General features: G+C 42.6%; 1 protein-coding gene across 1 annotated transcript in view; it reads right to left on the reverse strand.

Annotated features, from left to right (window-relative positions):
- Positions 1–20,771, reverse strand: part of LOC139371157 (splicing factor 3B subunit 3) — a 39,988-nt gene that overhangs the window by 10,014 nt on the left and 9,203 nt on the right. Inside the window, exons 7-21 of the mRNA XM_071111282.1 lie at positions 19,973–20,085; positions 19,672–19,809; positions 19,319–19,422; positions 19,059–19,224; positions 17,990–18,085; positions 17,518–17,590; positions 14,358–14,509; positions 13,918–14,073; positions 13,584–13,739; positions 13,140–13,283; positions 11,551–11,673; positions 11,290–11,444; positions 10,141–10,315; positions 9,492–9,697; positions 6,203–6,359 (exon numbers count right to left, since the gene is read on the reverse strand). Coding sequence (XP_070967383.1) covers positions 6,203–6,359; positions 9,492–9,697; positions 10,141–10,315; positions 11,290–11,444; positions 11,551–11,673; positions 13,140–13,283; positions 13,584–13,739; positions 13,918–14,073; positions 14,358–14,509; positions 17,518–17,590; positions 17,990–18,085; positions 19,059–19,224; positions 19,319–19,422; positions 19,672–19,809; positions 19,973–20,085 — 2,114 coding nt within the window. The remainder of the gene's footprint in view (positions 1–6,202; positions 6,360–9,491; positions 9,698–10,140; positions 10,316–11,289; positions 11,445–11,550; positions 11,674–13,139; positions 13,284–13,583; positions 13,740–13,917; positions 14,074–14,357; positions 14,510–17,517; positions 17,591–17,989; positions 18,086–19,058; positions 19,225–19,318; positions 19,423–19,671; positions 19,810–19,972; positions 20,086–20,771) is intronic.

Below are 20,771 nucleotides of genomic sequence, written 5' to 3' on the forward strand. Positions count from 1 at the left end.
TAATATGCTGCAAAAAAAAGTATTTAACTACAAATAACAAAAACGTAGCTAGGTTGTTGTAACATTAATATTTGTTTTGCACTGCATGAATCACCGGTGCGGTTGAAATCAGCATTGCTGTATGGTGCACTTCAAATGTCTTATAGTTGAGTAGCCAGCCTGTCTTATAGTTGAGTAGCCAGCCTGTCTTATAGTTGAGTAGCCAGCCTGTCTTATAGTTGAGTAGCCAGCCTATGCTACTGCTCAAATGTTGCTGTAATAAGCATGCTTGTTTCTCCTCTGCGTGGTGTTTTGTTGCAGGTTTTGTTTTTTTGAAATTCGTTGTCAAGCTTTAAAAATAGAAGCCAGGCAGCAAACTTTTAATAGCCTAGCGAGGACTGTGGTATGGGTCTGTACAATTTCCCTCCGCTGCATGCGGTAAACGGGACACACAATAGCAGCGCATCCAGCTGTAGTTTCATAAAATAGATGACTCAGCTGTCAATTTATACCTGCTTGTAAATCCTTTATCTAGTAACTAGATTACATTTAATGTAGGCTACAGTTGAGCAGATTATTATTTCGGATTTCCACACATGGGTAACATAATTTAGCAGGACCTGACAAATTTCAGCCCTTTAAAAACTGATTTTACGTAATTCTACGTCCTTTCCATGACAGAAGACATTAGCTTTATCTTTTTTTTTATACCACACAAATGACCAAACGACTGGCTACTCCGACTGACAAACTACGATCTTGAATTCAAACAGCCCAGACAGACCAATAAAGCGACACACAGCTGGTACGATATTACGAAGAAATATATATATATATACAGTGGGGCAAAAAAGTATTTAGTCAGCCACCAATTGTGCAAGTTCTCCCACTTAAAAAGATGAGAGGCCTGTCATTTTCATCATAGGTACACTTCAACTATGACAGACAAAATAAGAAAAAAAGATTTTTAATTAATTAATTTGCAAATGATGGTGGAAAATAAGTATTTGGTCAAGAACAAAAAAGTTTCTCAATACTTTGTTATATACCCTTTGTTGACAATGACAGAGGTCAAACATTTTCTGTCAGTCTTCACAAGGTTTTCACACACTGTTGCTGGTATTTTGGCCCATTCCTCCATGCAGATCTCCTCTAGAGCAGTGATGTTTTGGGGCTGTTGCTGGGCAACACAGACTTTCAACTCCCTCCAAAGACTTTCTATGGGGTTAAGATCTGGAGACTGGCTAGGCCACTCCAGGACCTTGAAATGCTTCTTACGAAGCCACTCCTTCGTTGCCCGGGCGGTGTGTTTGGGATCATTGTCATGCTGAAAGACCCAGCCACGTTTCATCTTCAATGCCCTTGCTGATGGAAGGAGGTTTTCACTCAAAATCTCACGATACATGGCCCCATTCATTCTTTCCTACACGGATCAGTCGTCCTGGTCCCTTTGCAGAAAAACAGCCACAAAGCATGATGTTTCCACCCCCATGATTCACAGTAGGTATGGTGTTCTTTGGCTGCAACTCAGCATTCTTTGTCCTCCAAACACGACGAGTTGAGTTTTTACCAAAATTTTCTATTTTGGTTTCATCTGACCATATGACATTCTCCCAATCTTCTTCTGGATCATCCAAATGCTCTCTAGCAAACTTCAGACGGGCCTGGACATGTACTGGCTTAAGCAGGGGGACACGTCTGGCACTGCAGGATTTGAGTCCCTGGCGGCGTAGTGTGTTACTGATGGTAGGCTTTGTTACTTTGGTCCCAGCTCTCTGCAGGTCATTCACTAGGCCCCCCCGTGTGGTTCTGGGATTTTTGCTCACCGTTCTTGTGATCATTTTGACCCCACGGGGTGAGATCTTGCGTGGAGCCCCAGATCGAGGGAGATTATCAGCAGTCTTGTATGTCTTCCATTTCCTAACAATTGCTCTCACAGTTGATTTCTTCAAACCAAGCTGCTTACCTATTGCAGATTCAGTCTTCCCAGCCTGGTGCAGGTCTACAATTTTGTTTCTGGTGTACTTTGACAGCTCTTTGGTCTTGGCCATAGTGGAGTTAGGAGTGTGACTGTTTGAGGTTGTGGACAGGTGTCTTTTATACTGATAACAAGTTCAAACAGGTGCCATTAATACAGGTAACGAGTGGAGGACAGAGGATCCACTTAAATAAGAATTTACAGGTCTGTGAAAGCCAGAAATCTTGCTTGTTTGTAGGTGACCAAATACTTACTTTCTTTGTGGCATTGCACACACTCACCATAATTTGCTAATAAATTCATTAAAAATCCTACAATGTGATTTTCTGGATTTTTTTTCCTTATTTTGTCTGTCATAGTTGAAGTGTACCTATGATGAAAATTACAGGCCTCTCATCTTTTTAAGTGGGAGAACTTGCACAATTGGTGGCTGACTAAATACTTTTTTGCCCCACTGTGTGTGTGTGTGTGTGTGTGTGTGTGTGTGTGTGTGTATGTATGTATGTATGTGTATATATATATATATATATATATATATATATATATATATATATATCATAGGCTACAGTAGGCTACTAAATACAATTTAGAGTGGCACACACTCACCTAATGATGACGCCATAGGCTACTCACGGTGATGGCCGAAGCGCTAGTCGTGGCAACAGCCTATCTCAAGATGACGTACTTTGAAAAACGGTGCTGCGGTTAGCTAAAAATTATTTTCATTGGTTCTACAGACGGATAAGTCTTCTATTTTCAGCAGTAGGAATTTGCTTTCAACTGTACGTTTTTCCCAAGATTGTATTTTTTAAATTTGCACAAGGATAAACCGACAGCCGCAACCAACATTAGAAATATAATCCTTAGATAGATAGCAGTAGGGTTGCACATTTTGGGGAATACTCAAGAGGTGGAAACTTTCCGTCTGAATTAATGGGAATATATGGTAATTCAAGGAAATATATGCAAATTAATATTAATACAATTTAAATGTTTTTTGCATTGGATATATTTACCATATCATATGGGGACAGAAACAAACATTTTACCTTATCATAAGTAGACATAATTACAAATGATTAAATCCTTCCAATAGAAATTTAAAAAAATATTTAGTTACGACTTGAACTTGAATTAAATGAGTTGACTCTTCACATGGGATGATTTCACCGAACAACAAAAGGGAATATTGAATGATCCATCGCATCTCCTAAAAACATTTTCAACATACATCTGTAAAATGAGTCTAGAAACTAAAGCTTTGGTTGTCTTCCATGTCTTCTCCCTGGACCTCAATGTCCTCCGCTTGAACATCAGACTGAGGCCTCATCTTCACTGTCACTTTCCAACCTAGTTGAGAATGGCTTGTTGTTGAGCCTCAAAAAGTCTCACATTTGCACAGATGGTCACCAATTTGTCAACCCTTGTATTGGTCAGCCTGTTGCGTGCTTTGGTGTATGTGTTCCCAAACAAGGACCAGTTGCGCTCTGAGGAGGCTGATGTTGGTGGGAATTGGAGGATGATGGAGGCAACAGGGGAAAGAGTCTCAGATCCACAAAGTGGCTGATGAGATATGTTGGCATGACTGCAATATTGCATCTCCATCCCAAAGCCCTTGCTTGGAAGTGTACTTTGCCAGACTGCCAAGAACCTTTCCCTTATCCAGGCCAAGGTGGTGAGACATGGTAATGATGACAAAATACATAATCCAGGAGATCCTCTTGATGGCTGTGCATATCGGCAGACTGTGATATGGCCATTTCTTTGAGAGACTCCTTTCCCTTCATGAGACTGTCAAACATGATGACAACACCACCCCAAAGGGTGTTGCTGGGCAGCTTCAATGTGGTGCTCTTATTCTTCTCACTTTTCTTGGTGAGGTAGATTGCTGCTATAACTTCACATACCTAACCATTTCCTTGGCTTGCTTGTAGTGCCATGATGTCCTTGAGTAGCAGATTCAATGCATGAGCAGCACAGCCAATGGGTGTGACATGAGGATAGGACTCCTCCACTTTAGACCAAGCAGCCTTCATGTTCATAGCATTGTCTGTCACCAGTGCAAATACCTTCTGTGGACCAAGGTCATTGATGACTGCCTTCAGCTCTTCTGTAATGTAGAGACCGATGTGTCGGTTGTCCCGTGTCTATACTCTTGTAGAATACTGGTTGAGGCGTGGAGATGATGTAGTTCATTATTCCTTGCCCACGAACATTCTACCACCCATCAGAGATGATTGCAATACAGTCTGCTTTCTTTATGATTTTCTTTAACTCTGTTGTACTCCGCATCCAGCAAATGAGTAGATAAAGCATGTCTGGTTGGAGGGGTGTATGCTGGGCGAAGAACATTCAGAAATCTTCTCCAATAGACATTGCCTGTGAGAATCAGAGTTGAACCAGATGCATACACAGCTCGAGCAAGACATGAATCATTTCCCTCACTAAATTCCTTTATAGAGTCAAAAAAATTCCAGGAGTACCATGAGCTGTTGTTATCGACAAGGTGTCTGATTTATCATTTTCACCTCGAATAGAAGTAGAGGGACTTTTGTCAGAGGTTGCTTGTTGTGAGCGCTGAGGGACATGTATGTACTTGGCCATTTGATTCTGCATCTTTGCTGCATTCTTCACATATTATTTTAGCACAGTATAAATATACACAGCTTTTCCTTCTACATTAGCTGCAGTGAAATGTCTTCACACATCAGATAGTGCCCGTGGCATTTTCCTGTAAAGATTAGAAAAATTGGAAAACCCCAAAAACAATTCCATGTACAGACAAATAGTTAAGCAGTTAGATTGAACAACTCCTTTGTAAGATACATTTTTAAAATGAAACATGGAACCAGGTGAATTAACACTCCTCAGTTAGCAGACTCAAGCAAGCTAAAACCCATATGGTTGCAAAAACTAACCAGCAAAAATTGTTAACAAGTTAGAAATGATTTAAACACTTTGCTGTAGGCTACTATTTAGTAGTTAACAAAAAAGCATGTAAGTTATAAAATATATTCACCCCACCCAGTATTGCAATCAAAACTTACCAGAAAGCATGTAGTCCTTGGCTCACAGTGTAGTAGTGTGGGCTCAATAGTATCTCATTAGTGTGCAAGATCTTGAGATTCAGCTGTACATGTGATGGGAGAATGCACTGTGCATGCAGAGGGTTGCAATTCCATTGCATTGGGGATAGTTTAACCAAAATATGCCACAAGACCTTGCCTTATGTGTATCCCACAAAAAAAGGTTCACTGTTATAAGCTAACTTTTTGATGAATTTAAGCACAATACCCCAAATTCCAGGGCTTAACATCCCATTGAAAATTTCAGACCATTTGCAACCCTAGATGTCAGTTCCTATTCAAGTTAGGACTGGCATCCATTGCTATTGCTTCCATCAATTTAACAATCAAATTTCCAGTGTAAGAGGTTACAAAACCCTTTTGGATTATGTGTCTATGGCCACAACCTGTATATTTGACACGCATGCTGCCCAAACTGCGGCCTACCCGAATGTGGACATACCGGCAACTGCCAAAACAAAGGAAACACTTCAGTAAACGAGGGATACAAAGTATATGTTAAGGTGTGGGGTGCTTTTTCCTGGCATGATTTAGGTCCACTTGTAGAATCTATGCCAAGGCGCATTGAAGCTGTTCTGGCAGGCCATGGAAGCGGGCCAAAATTAATTGACAACCCAAATCATTACGAAGGCAGGATAGAAATGTATCACAGGCCTAGTGCTTGGCACGTGACAAAGGCTTCATAATTCAAAAAGGTAATGTTAAGTTACATATTATAGGGCCTTTTAAAATGTTTTATTTTTTGCCCGATTCCGTTTCCCCCCCCCAAATTCAGTTCTCGGTTTTGTTTTTCCAGGTTTCCCCTTCCCTCCATTTTTTTCAGGGGTTTGCTCTCAAAATCACACCTTTTTGAACAAGAATTTGTTCCTTGTTGACTTGCCTGGTTAAATGGTTAAACAAAAAATGTAAAGCATAAAATACTGATAAGACCCGCTGAGACTGGAAAAGGGACAGAAAGTCAGAATGCGTCAACAAAGTCACCATTGTCCCTCAGGGAGTTGGGTAAAGGGGAGGGGTGGAAACAAGAAAGAGTACTCTGACTCTCAAATGGCAATTATGACCATTCAGAAATAACAGCCGGGGAATTCCTGTGCACATAGCTGTGGTCAACAAGACCAGGAAACCACTGAATTAGTCATATCCTCTGTCACTCACTCACCTTGTGCATAAACTCCAGTTTGTCCCCTCCCCCTCCCAGCCGATAGGTGTAGATAAAACCGCCTCCCACAGAGCGGGGGTTAAGGATCATGTCCCGGGCCACCCCCACCAGCACATACCAGTCATCACCTCCGCTGGCAAACCGACAAACAGTCACACTGCAGGGACAGAACACAAAGGCAAAGTAGGAGAGCGGGAAGGGATAAGTATTATTCCCTGTTTCAATCTCTACCTTTTGCATGTGAACTGTGTTAAATGCTAAGATTAGGTGTTTAAAGCACCCTCCATTATTACTAAATCAAGAAGAGACATGAAGATTCATCACTTCAATAGCACAACTTCACTCTCCTCAAACCCTGCCTTAAATGACAGTTAAGATTTTCTCTGTGTAATTTCATAAGAGCTGGTAATTTGAACAGGAAAACCAGCAGAGCCAATAACAACATCTTCCTAGTGACCCTACAGAGAGCAATAACGTCTTTACGTTGGCACTAACGCAGGCTAACTCCGCTATGGCTTGATGGCCAAAGCCTATGGAGAACTTCATTTTTTGGGGGACAAACACCAAAAATAAGGTTTGTGTTAAACACAGGCTTAGGCGATGTTATACATTTTGTTCTATAAGATCTTCATCAGCAAACGTCACTTGTACATTTTGAAACATTTATGTAAATCAAAACAAGCACATAAAGCACAATGGCTTCATAATTCATAAAGGTCATGTAATCTGACTGATATTATAGGGCATTATAAAATCCGTTATATTTTTTTGCCTGATCCCGTTTGTTGTTTTTTCCCCGATTTGGCTTTTCCGGGTTTCTTTTTGTCCCCGGTTTTTTCTCTCAAAAATCACACCAGTTTAATAGAAAAACAACTCAATTGGATGTTAAGTCCACAACAATGCTTTAACCACATCAGGAGTCCACTTTGGTGGTCTGGGTAAATCTAAGAAATTTAGAAATGTGGGTGCAGTTATCCTTTAATGCAAGTGTACACTAGCCAGAAACCTTGTTTGGTTAGCAGCGTTTCTGTAGCGCTCATGTGAATGCAGAGTTTTCTAAATAAATTGCCACTTGTTTGATGCAAATACACATTCTGTCAGGTAGGCATACATAAATACATGGATGTTATTTTGTAGTTAACATTAAATTGATAAGATTTTGGGGAAATTATTAACATCTACCAGCAGCACACAGAGACAGGCATTCCTGTGCTGCTTCAGGAAGTTCCAGGAAAATATGAATCAGTAGCTAGGTTTCCATCCAATTGGTGATTTTCATGCAAATATTATAGAATCTCCATTTCCGCCAAATGGACTTCTTGTGGATACAAATCAGTGTGTGATGACGTAGTGCCCACAAAACACAATTTCTCTTAAGTTTTCATGTACCGAATAAAAATCTAATGTTCAATGCTTATTCATCGCATTTTTGTCAGTTAAATAGAAAATGTGCCACTCTGGTCTTGGCACCTACGCTCAAGCCAACAGCTGGCAGACACAGTGCAGGTAGGTTGTGCGGGTTGTCTAGTCTACATGACGAGGTTATTCATATCTTGATTATTGTCCAGTCGTGTGGTCGAGTGCTGGAAGGAAAGATCTAGTTAAAACCCTTTTATTTATTTTTTTATTTAAAATTTCCCCTAAAATGACATACCCAAATCTAACTGCCTGTAGTTCAGGCCCATAAGCAAGGACATGCATATTATTGGTACCATTTGAAAGGAAACACATTAAAGTTTGTGGAAATTTGAAAGGAATGTAGGAGAATAACACACAGATCTGGTAAAAGATAATATATGTATGTCCTGGGATATGTCCTGGGAGGTTTTCGTGTTACTTACAACCACATGCTAATCGCATTAGCCTACATTAGCTCAACAGTCCCGTGGAAGGGAGACCGAACCCGAAGAAGTTTAAGCTACAGCTGGCCCAGAACAGAGCGGCACGTCTTGCTCTTCATAATCTGAAGGCGGATATAAATTCTATGCATGCCAGTCTCTCTTGGCTAAGAGATGAGGAAAGACTGACTGCATCTTCTTTTTATAAGTAACGATGTGTTAAATCCCAAATTGTTTACATAGACAACTTATACACAGCTCTGACACATACACTTCCCCACCAGACATGCCACCAGGGGTCTTTTCACCATCACCAAATCCAGAACAAATTCAAGAAAGCGTACAGTATTAGAGCCATTATTGTATGGAACTCCGTTCCATCTCATATTGCTCAATTGAACAGCAAACCTGGTTTCAGAAAACAGATAAAGCAACACCTCACGGCACAAAGCCTCTCCCCTATTTGACCTAGATAGTTTGTGTATGTATTGGTATTGATATGTCGGCTACGTGTGCCTTTTATTTATTTTTTATGTAGTTCTGTCCTTGAGCTGTTGTCTATTAATGTTCTGTATTGTGTCATGTTTCATGTTTTGTGTGGACCCCAGGAAGAGTAGCTGCTGCTTTTGCAACAGCTAATGGGGATCCTAATAAAATACCAAATACCAAAAGTAGATTACCGGGGATAGAAGCAAGAACATTTTTTTTGTGTCAAACTGCAGCCAAGCATTGATCATCATGTCACCAGAATAAGACCCTCTATATTTTTTGGAAAGAAGCATCAAGCTTGACACTGTGCACTTTCACCACCCTGTGAAGTTCATCATAACTTAATTCATTTGTAGCCTAATAAACTGCATGGTTTCCCAAGTGGTAGTGGGAGGACCACACAACATATCATCGCATGACTCCAAATGTACTTTGATATGGTTATTACATCATTAACATTGCACATAAAGGCGTTTCCACTGCCATTTCCCACATAATGATTTTTTTAAACACAAAAGATGTCAAACAAACAAATTATTTGACTGCATCCATCACAGATGTTGTAAAAACATTTTTTTAAATACAATATGACTTTACTCGTATATATTTCATGATGCATTTTCCTCATGTCTTATGTTTAACTCGGGCTAATTAATTAATTTTCTCATAAGTTGATTTCCTATTAACTTCAATAAAAAAAATTATGTTGTTGAATTCTGTTTAATTGTCAGGATTCTGTGATTCCGTCTGGGTTTTTTTGCAGCGCGGTTTTATAGGGCCATAACATTATCTCATAGAACTAAACATAAGATCTGACCTTATTTTGGCGTTTATCCCAAAACCCCATTTTCACCCCATTAATTTCCCCCATAGGAATGGCTGAACGAACCAGAATTCATTCATTTCATTTTTTAGGACGACAAGCCAGGGAGCTCTTTTTCATTCATCCATCCTGTCCTCACCTGAAGGCAGCCTCATTCTGCTCCAGTTGGACAAGGTCCAGAGTGGTTCCCTGGATGGGGTTGACAAGACGCACCAGAGAGGCCCACTGGCCAGACCCGGCCTTGGGCGCCCCAAAGATGGCCTCTGGCAGGTTCTCATTGAGGAAGGCAGCAGCCATCTCTGCTGCAAGCTCCCTCTCATCCTCACCAGCTGCCTCAACCATCTCCTATAGAAGGGAACAACACAGAAGTGGTGTCAGCGTCAGTTACAAACAGAGAGAAAGAAATGTCGGGAGGAGGGGGTGAGAGATATCTACATAAGTGTAAGCAAAGTATTAGTCTAATTCCCCATGTCAATCTACACTGTGTGTGTAATCTCTGTATATATGCTGAGATCAGAGATGTTTTAATGCTCTCTCCATTATTCTGTCAGAGAAGAGACATGAGAAACTCATCACATCAACAGCATAACACCCCTCGCCTCAAACCCTGCCTTCAATTAATCCTCTTTGGGTTTTTAGAAAAGTCCTATAAAAAAAACAATTGTAAATTATTTATATTGAAGTTGCCCATCTTATATCTACACTTTCATAATATCAGCCCACACAATCTACACGGCCTGGGTGTACAACACGTAGCCTCAGCCCTCTCAGTCAGAACAGAACCATACCTCTGCCATCTGCTGCTTTCGCTGGGCCTTGGTGGCCTCTGTGTAGGCATTGTGATCAGTCTCTATGAGTATCAGGTTGTTTGTCTCTGGGTGAATGACAAACTTGCGAGGTGTGTACTGCAGGGGGAAGGCCACCTGGTTGAACACGGCACCCAGCTTCTCCAAAGCCAGAATCCTAAGAGGGAGACAAAGGCAGTGTCAGAAGATGTGTACCACGTAACAGGTGTGCCATGCCACAACTCAGCCATAATGGGAACAGAAATAACATTTGAAAAAGTAAATGGAACATAACCTTCATAAGTTAAATATCAGTGTTATAATTGAAAATGAGGATGAATGAGAGAAAATGAGATGTGATCTGTGTATATGCTGAGATCAGAGATGTTTACACTCTCTCCATTGGTTTGTCAGAGAAGAGACATGAAGACTCATCACTTCAACAGCATAACTGCTCTACCTTCAAGCCTTGTCAAAGACATTTCCTCAATCGACACTGAGTGTACACAAAATATTAAGGATACCTTCCTAATATTGAGTTGCCCTAATTTGGCCCTCAGAACAGCCTCAATTCGTCAGAGATGTTTAATGCTCTCTCCATTATTCTGTCAGAGACATGAGAAACTCAACAGCACGTCAACAGCAAAACACCCCTCGCCTCAAACCCTGCCTTCAATTAATCCTCTTCATGTTTTAGAAAAGTGCTATAAAAAAAACAATTGTAAATTGTTACAAGGTGGCAAAAGCGTTCCACAGGGATGCTGGTTGATTCCAATGCTTTCCACAGTTGTGTCAAGTTGGCTGGATGTCCTTTGGGAGGTAAACCATTTGACACAAACCAGTGCACCTGGCACCTACTACCATAACCCATAAATATTTTGTCTTGCCCATTCACCCTCTGAATGACACACACACACAATCCATGTCTCAATTGTCTCAAGGCTTAAATATCCTTCTTTGAACTGTCTCCTCCCCCTCATCTACACTGATTGAAGTGGATTTAACAAGTGACATCAATAAGGGATCATAGCTTTCACCTGGATTCACCTGGTCAGTTTATGTAATGGAAAGAGCAGGTGTTCCTAATGTTTTGTACACGCAGTGCAGATGTGTTTACTTTAGTTCTCTCTGTGTTTGTGTGTGTGTGTACACCTCAGGGTGTTGGTAGAGATTGCCACAATGCCCTCTGGACACTGTTCAGAGGCGAAGCCAGAGGCATATTCCAGCGTCTCATAGGACAGGGGCGTCAGATGGAATCGGGACTGGTAGGAATAACTCAGCCAGGAGCGACTCGACATGGCCAACACCTGAAGGAGATGGAGAGGTCAGAGGATACAAATACACACAGCCTCAATGTTATGTTTCAGCTCCATAAAGCTGCAAAAACACACCAACTAATAGGATTTCACTTACAGCTTCCTGTCCCTGCATCCTGACGCGGAAGAGCTTCACAGGTCGCGACCCCAAGTACCGAGTACGAGTATCAGACAGGTCTCCAGTCACTGGGTCCAGCACGGTCCTGAGCAACACACCATTCTGAGGAAAGACAGACATGTTAACGTCACAAATAAAAGCTCTAGTATGTATTCCAACAGAGCACAAAATATCAAGTAATACAGTGGCAGAAGTAAACAGGCAGTAACAGATAGTGTAGGTGTGTATATATTCTGTATGCTGAGATCAGAGGTGTTTTAAACTCTCTCCATTATTTGTCAGAAAAGAGACATGAGAAAACTCATCACTTCAACAGCACCACAATATCCCTCTACTCAAACGCTTCCTTAACACAGAGGACATATACACGATATACAGACAAAGGTATGTGGACACCCCTTCAAATGAGTGGATTCGGCTTGGCCTGTTGCTGACAGGTGTATAAAATCGAGCACACAGCAATGCAATATTCATAGACAAACATTGGCAGTAGAATGGCGTTAGTGAAAAGCTCAGTGACTTTCAACGTGGCAACGTTATAGGATGCCACCTTTCCAGTCAGTTTGTGATATTTCTGCCCTGCTAGAGCTGCCCTGGAACAACTGTACTGTTATTGTGAAGTGGAAACGTCTAGGACAAACCGCTCAGCCGCTGACTTGTAGGCCACACAGGCTCACAGAACAGGACGGTTGCAAGTTTGGGGAAGGCCTGTGGTGGTTAATTTCTTTACTATCAAATGAGGAGAGACAAACTTATCACGAGGTCAGAGTTATACTTCAACTAAATCTTTACTCACTTGTTAATAAGGGAGCAGGTCAATACAACACACACATATAAAGTGAATCGATTGAGTGCCCTACGTTAATAATGGCTGGTCAACGAATCAATTCAGAGCCCCGAGTCAAAAACACAAAGGTCTTTTATTGCCAAGATTCACCCCTCTCAGGCTACATGACAAACAGATTTATGGAATGGTCATTAGGTTAAGATTAGTATGAAAGACACTGTCTGCTGTGAATTATAAGTATCTCATTGTGTAGAGACCAGGGTCTGGCACTGGAGTCATCTCCCCCTGGTACCCCAGTACAGAAACATTAACTCATGCTCTGGAATGCAGTATCACCCAAAGGCATTGTAAATCTCCCAGAGGGCCATCCTCAGTAGAACACACACAGATGAGCATTCTAACAACCCCTTATTCTGTTCCATAAAACACCCATTTGATGCAATAACAGCATTATAACATACTCTTGTAATTTATATTCTGACAAGCCCTTTACTGTTTCAGCCTGACTATGCACCCATGCATTGTCCATACAGAAATGGTTTGTCAAGATTGGTGTGGGAGAACGGGACTGGCCTGCACAGACCCCTGACCTCAACCCCATCGGACATCTTTGGGATGAATTGGAAGCAAGTCCACACAGCAATGTTCCAACATCTAGTGGAAAGCCTTTTCAGAAGAGTGGAGGCTGTCACAGCAGCAAAGGGGGACCAAGTCCATATTAATGACGACTATTATTTTGGAATGAGATGTTCGTCAAGCTTTTGGTCATAGTGTATTTTACCTGCAGTCCGATGTTGAGGTAGAGAAAGCCGACAGTGCCCTTCACTCCTAGCTCATCTTCCTTCTCCACTCCTCCCATCTCCACTATACACAGAGACTCAGGCTGGGCAGGCAGGGCCTGCATACTGAGGGGCTGGAGACAGTCCTACACCACAAACACAGAGGGGTGAGTGGCTACAAACACAGCTTTGAGAGATAAACGCATGTTAAAAAGGCAAATATCCACACTGGCAGTGTTATTTGGATTTGAACTTAGTTGTTTTCACCCTGGCTGTAATTGCAAAAAAAAAAAACTTGAGCAGAGTATACGAGCTCTAGAAGAGTTTCCTTGCAATTGTCCAAGAACATCTGGTGCTTGTTACCAACTCGCAGAGCAGTCAGATTCATTCTAAACAGATGGACAAACAGATCGCACAGGCTGCACAAAGTACGGTGAGAGTCGTACCGAGGGGTCCAGTGAGATGATGCGGACGGTGTTGTCCACCAGCCCCACCGCCAGGAAACGGGAGCGCTGCTCGCCAGGGGGGACATTGGCCAAGCTCATACACACCACGTCAGCTGACATCTCCTTCCTCTCTGTGTACTCATTCAGCTGGCCAGACTGGGGTGAGAGACAGAGGGGAAGGTTATCATAAACATTTACTGTCAGAAGAAAAATAACCTTTAAACTGAGCAGGAGAGACTTCTGGATATTTGCAAAAAGCAGATGAAACTGGGTCAAACTCAAAGACCGAACTTGGCTGAGAAAATAGACACCCAGGGGTTGAAAGTATACTCACAGGGTCCATCTCAAAGTAGACTAGCTCTCCTCCGGTCAGAGCGATAACCACCTGCCTCTGGTTGACTGCACAGCGCACAATGGTCTTCTTCCCTGGAGTCTTCCACTCATTCACACGCTTATCAGCACGGATGTGACGGATCCCATCAGGATACACCTGTACAACAATAGTTATTCAGTTTACACAGGGCTGGGGAAGGGGCCTGGCCAGGGTGTCTAATGTTTGTGAATAGTGCTGAGATCAGAGTTGTTCAAGCTCTCTCCATTGTAATGTCAGAACAGACATGAAGACTCATCACTTCAACAGCAATATTAAATCTGTCATACACTTCATCTCGCTTCATCTTCATTTCACTTTCACCATCAGCCTTGTATTCCCTCCAGAACAGAAGGTGCATGTTCAGCCCTCTGTGAGAGGCGTGTGTAGTGTGGGTGACTGACCTGCACCAGAGCATCCTCCCCGAGCAGAGAGCAGGAGAGGGTGGGGGTGGTCCCCAGGAAGCCAGAGTCTGTCACTTCCTCTACGGTCTCACCGATAGACAGAACCAGGGTGGCGTTGACGAAGGAAACGATGATGTACGCGTCAAACTCATCTGGAGGAGGAGAGGTGTTTCAATGAGTAGGAATTTCACACAGAGGGGATTTCTGGACCCTTCCTTATATTCAATAAACCTATGGTTAGTGTTAATCTGATACATGAAGCAATTCATCAATATCATCAACTACATTTAAACTCAACAAAAAAAGAAACGTCCTCTCACTGTCAACTGTGTTTATTTTCGGCAAACCCAGCATGTGTAAATATTTGTATGAACATCACAAGAATCAACAACAGACATATACTAAACAAGTTCCACAGATATGTGACCAACGTAAATGAAATGATGTGTCCCTGAACAAAGGGGTGGGGGGATCAAAAGTAACAGTCAGTATCTGGTGTGGCCACCAGCTACATTAAGTACTGCAGTGCATCTCCTCCTCATGGACTGCACCAGATTTGCCAGTTCTTGCACCAAGGCAACTGCAAGTTCCCGGACCCTCACCTCTGATCCAACAGGTCTCAGACGTGCTCAATGGGATTGAGATCCGGGCTCTTCGCTGGCCATGGCAGAACACTGACATTCCTGTCTTGCAGGAAATCACGCACAGAACAAGCAGTATGGCTGGTGGCATTGTCATGCTGGAGGGTCATGTCAGGATGAGCCTGCAGGAAGGGTACCACATGAGGGAGGAGGATGTCTTCCCTGTAACGCACAGCGTTGAGATTGCCTGCAATGACAAGCTCAGTCCGATGATGCTGTGACACACTGCCCCAGACCATGACGGACCCTACACCTCGATCCCGCTCCAGAGTACAGGCCTCGGTGTAACGCTTATTCCTTCAATGATAAACGCGAAACCGACTATCACCCCTGGTGAGACAAGACCGCGACTCGTCAGTGAAGAGCACTTTTTGCCAGTCCTGTCTGGTCCAGCGACGGTGGGTTTGTGCCCATAGGCAACATTGTTGCCGGTGATGTCTAGTGAGGACCTGCCTTACAACAGGCCTACATGCCCTTAGTCCAGCCTTTCTCAGCCGATTGCGGACAGTCTCAGCACTGATGGAGGGTTTGTGCGTTCCTGTTGTAACTCAGGAAGTTGTTGTTGCCATTCTGTACCTGTCCCACAGGTGTGATGCTCGGGTGTACCGATCCTGTGCAGGTGTTGTTACACGTGGTCCGTCCTGTCTACCTGTAGCTCTGTCTTAGGCGTCTCTCAGTACGGACATATTGCCCTGGCCACATCTGCAGTCCTCATACCTCCTTGCAGCATGCCTAAGGCACATTCACGCAGACGAGCAGGGACCCTGGGAATCTTTATTTTGGTGTTTTCCAGAGTCAATAGAAAGACCTCTTTAGTGTCCTAAGTTTTCATAACTGTGACCTTAATTGCCTACCGTCTGTAAGCTGTTAGTGTCTTAATAACTTCTTAGGATAAATAGCGTTCCCAATTTCAACTTCCTGCTACTCATGCCAAGAATATAAGATATGCATATTATTAGTAGATTTGGATAGAACACTCTGAAGTTTCTAAAACTGTTTGAATCATGTCTGTGAGTATAACAGAACTTATGTAGCAGGCAAAACCCTGAGGACTAACCGTTCAGATTTTTTTTTAATAGGTCTGTCCGTTCAGTGAGTTCTCATTGGAAAACGATATTTCTTAGGAACTTGTTTTCAGTTCCTACCGCTTCCACTGGATGTCACCAGTCTTTGGAATTTGGTTGAGGTTATTCATTTGTGCAATGAAGAAGTACAGTCATCTAGGAACTGCGTAACACTTGAGAGTTGCGCAAGACTTGAAAAGTAGCTTGGTTGTCTTCCTGTATTGAACACAGATAGACCAGTCTTCAATTTGATCGATTATTAACGTTTAAAAACACCTAAAGTTGTATTACAAAAGTAGTTTGAAATGTTTTGGCAAAGTTTACAGGCAACTTTTGAAATATTTTGTAGTGACGTTGCTCAATTTGGAAGCTGTTTTTTCCTGGATCAAACGCACCAAATAAATGGACATTTCGGATATATATGGACAGAATTAATCGAACAAATGGACCAATTGTGATGTTTATGGGACATATTGGAGTGCCAACAAAAGAAGCTCGTCAAAGGTAAGGCATGCTTTATATTTTATTTCTGCGTTTTGTGTAGCGCCTGCAGGGTTGAAATATGCTACCCTCTTGGGACGCAAGCGTCCCCTATACCATAAGAAGTTAACGACCATTCCACAGGTGCATGTTCATTAATTGTTTATGGTTCATTGAACAAGCATGGGAAACAGTGTTTAAACCCTTTACAATGAAGATCTGTGAAGTTATTTTGATTTTTACAAATTATCTTTGAAAGACAGGGACCTGAAAAAGGAACATTTCTGTTTTTTCTGAGTTTATTTATTCACAAAGTATGTATAATGCTGAGATCAGAGGTGTTTTAAACTCTCTCCATTGATATTTCTGTCAGAGAAGAGACATGACAAACTCATCACTTCAACAGCACAACAAACCCTGCCATGAGACTTCAGAGGAATGTGCCCTAATCTGGTACATGAAGATCAATCAATCTCATACCCTTATTTTGGTTTTTCACTAACCTAGAGCATGGCATCACAATCTTGAAATCTAAATCTGTAACCCAGTGTGTAGAAGTTACAATGTCTGACTTGTGCAGGCTAACCAGTTGGATGAGCCAAGTGTTGTGTGTAATGGATGAATGCCAGAGTGAAAGTGAAGCCACGCCTGAACAGGTCTCTATCTACCAGGCAGCTGCAGTGGAACTAGGCCACTAGTGCATACTACCATGACAGGAAAAATCTCTGAAATCACATGACTTCTGGGAATAGTCTGGCTGAGTGACTTTTCCTCAGAATGCACTCTGATGCCAGACTACAACATGAGACTTGACAGTATTAAGATTAAAACAATGCCACTTTACAACCATGTCATACACAATAATTGCAACCAAATACTGCAGAAGTGGACTGTAATGAGGTAGAAGGGAAAATAACTTGCAACTAGTTAAAAACATTGATGTATTTATAAAAATAAAATAAAAAGAACAAGCACCTTCAATGTGTCGGCGCACAGTCCACACAGCATTGGGGTTACCGGGCAGCTCAGACACAGCCATCTCTGATACCTGGAGGGAACGATCAATGATCAGACTTTCATTGTAATCTAACCTAAGCATTTACCAGTCTGTTACCTCTGCATTAACATGTTGAGATTTGCTGAGATCAGAGGTATACACACTCTCTCCGGTGCTTTGTCAGAGACATGATTTCATCTCATCCAGCTTCTTAAACACGTCAAACATGAGCTGGTGTGTGAGAAAAGCAACAGCACCAGAAACTTAATACCCAAACTCTGTCCCAACTCTGGTTTCCAGTGTGCATGTGAGTGAGTATCCGCATGACTTTGTTAAAATGTCATCATTGTTCAAATAATACTGTGGCATGTGCCACACTGAGAGAATGTGTGTGTGAGCACTTTCTGGGATGTGAATGTGCAATGGGAAGTGGAATAGCAGTACACATACCTCCAGTCCATGTCTGAGGACACGGAGGGTGGATTTGGGTCCCCTGCCACAGGCCACATACAGCTGAGGAGTGTCCTCATTAGCCAAGTCAGCAATCTACACAGGGAGAGAGAAACAGATGAGGTGAGTGGAACAAGGAGCCAGTGGTGAGTAAGAGATCCGTATGTATTCTCAGAGGACAGAATTTAACAAGTAGTACAGCTCCAGAAGTAAACAAGGCAGTCTCACATGTGGTGTCTGTGTCACGTTCTAACGCTGAGATCAGAGGTGTTTAAACGCTCTCCATTGATAGGTTTGGATTTGTGAGCTTTAACTATTATGAATCATAAGTTCTAATAGAGACATGAGGGGTGCCGTAGCCCAGGATTTACATCAGGAGTTGTCTGTAGGAGGAAGGGTTATGGTGGGTGCAATTAAGCTTGGGAGGGGCTGAGAGCAGGGAAAACAGTCACGTGGCAGTACTGATAAGGGGAGAGGCGTGGATAAGGGGGTCGAGGACAGGTCTCTAAGGGAAAAGGAACCGTTTATTAACCCTATCACTTAGTTTCCTGCCTAGCAAAAAAAGATGCAATGTTTAGCAAGGAGGAGACTCCACCCACAGTGGGATACATATACCATCACTATTGTAATCATGTCTTTGTCAGTTCAACTGGTCGATCCTTTGGGAAGAATAAACTTGGTCTAAGCTTTCATAGTGTCTGTTGAGTTCTTACTCTGATAATTAGAACCTAACAATATTTAGCCAGAAGAGACATGAGAAACTCATCACTTCAACAGGACAACATCCTTCTCCTCAATCCTACTTATAAAAATGGGGAAAAAATTCAAAAAGACAAGAATCTTTGTACTCCAAATAACTTGCATTCAAGTAAAGTCAAAATCAGGTTCATTGTGCTATAAATAGTGGGAAAACACATCTACCCCAGCTAAAGCTGTTACAATTCAGTTCAGTGGAACAGAGGGAAAGGTGTTCTCACTAAGTTCATCCACTGCACAATCCATGGGAATCAAAAGATAAAACCGCTGCATGCACACCAAACATACAACAAAGAGATTCTCACACACACACCTGGCAGGACATGATAGGGGAGAGGTTCTCCTGCTCGTCCACCAGCACCAGGTTCTTGAGGGGGCGTGGCTGGAAGAAGAAGGTATCTCCCTCCTCCAGGGGCATGGCAGAGGAGAACTCTGGCTCTTCATCGTCATCTCCCAGATGGGCTATCTGGTACAGGTAACTAGCAGAGAGAGAGAAGGCAATGAACACAAGAGAGCAAGAGGCATGGACATAGATGGGATGTGTGAGGTATTACAGTGTAATGAATGACTTACTGGTTACCAAACTCTGAGGACACAAATAAGAAGCCGGTCTTCAGCACACACATGGATGTGGCTACAGGTATGGTGTCGAAGTACTTCATCCTGATCTCTGTAACCTGGGGGATACAAACGTTAATTTGAAATAGAAGGAATCACAGAATATCCCATCATGTGAACACTGACATAAGTTAGTGTGTATGCATGCTGAGATCAGAGGTGTTTATGCTCTCTCCATGTTTTTGTCAGAGAAGAGACATGAAGACTCATCACCTCGACAGCACGGTTATATTTCCCACACATCAGATGAACACCTCTGCCCCCCCCTCCCCCAGTTCCTGTTTCAGACTGCACCCTGCTGGCCTCACCATCTCCTCATCGGTCTCCAGGGTGACCTTGAAAATGTCACCCTGCTCCGTCTGGGCCAGGAAGAAGAACATGGACTTGGTCTTGTGGGTGGCTGAGCAGACGAAGATCATGCCTCGCTCAGGGTCATCCAGGTCATTCTGTGTTCAGGCAAAAGAAAAAAAGAATTGAGGGCACAGTGTAGATGGTATCAAATCAATTGTGATCCACACAAACATTCAAACTGTTAACATATGACCATGTCTTGTTAGCCAAGTTATTTGAAATCCGTTTTCGCGTTTATAAAATATAACAGAAACTCACCCTCCTGCGTGGGATGGGACAGCGAATGTCAGGCTGGTCTCCAAAGTTTTTGTAGGTGATGTAATTCTCTGAACAGATGAGTACTCCACTGGGCCCATCAGAGCCCCCAGGAACTGGAGAAGAGAGGGGGAAAGGTAATGATCAAACAATAGGTTTACACCTAAAAAAATAAATAATCCAGCCTGCAAACAACTCATAACCTGGCTTTGACTGCCCTCTACTGGAAATAATGTACACTGAACAAAAATATAAATGCAACATCTAAAGTGTTGGTCCCAGGTTTCATGAGCAGAAATAAAACATACCAGAAATTGTGCACAAATGAGTTTTCCATCCCTGTTAGTGAGCATTTCTCCTTTGCCAACACCTGACAGGTGTGGCATATCAAGAAGCTGATTAAACAGCATGATCATTACACAGGTGCACCTTATGCTGGGAACAATTGAAGGCCACTCTAAAATGTGCAGTTTTGTCACAACGCCACAGATGTTTCAAGTTGCGGGAGCGTGCAATTGGCATGCTGACTGCATGAATGTCCACCAGAGCGGTTGCCAGATCATTTCTCAATCATAAGTTCATTTCTCTACCATAAGTCACCTCTAAAGTTGTTTTACAGAATATGTCCAATAACCGCAGACCACGTGTAACTATGCCAGCCCAGGACCACCACATCCAGCTTCTTCATCTGCGGGATCATCTGAGACCAGCCACCTTGACAGCTGATAGAAACTGTTAGAAACCTTCTCAGGGAAGCTCATCTGCGTGCTCATTGTCATCACCAGGGTCTTTTGGAGTCGTA

The sequence above is a fragment of the Oncorhynchus clarkii genome, chromosome 2, assembly GCF_045791955.1.
Source record: "Oncorhynchus clarkii lewisi isolate Uvic-CL-2024 chromosome 2, UVic_Ocla_1.0, whole genome shotgun sequence".
Lineage (NCBI taxonomy): Eukaryota > Metazoa > Chordata > Actinopteri > Salmoniformes > Salmonidae > Oncorhynchus > Oncorhynchus clarkii.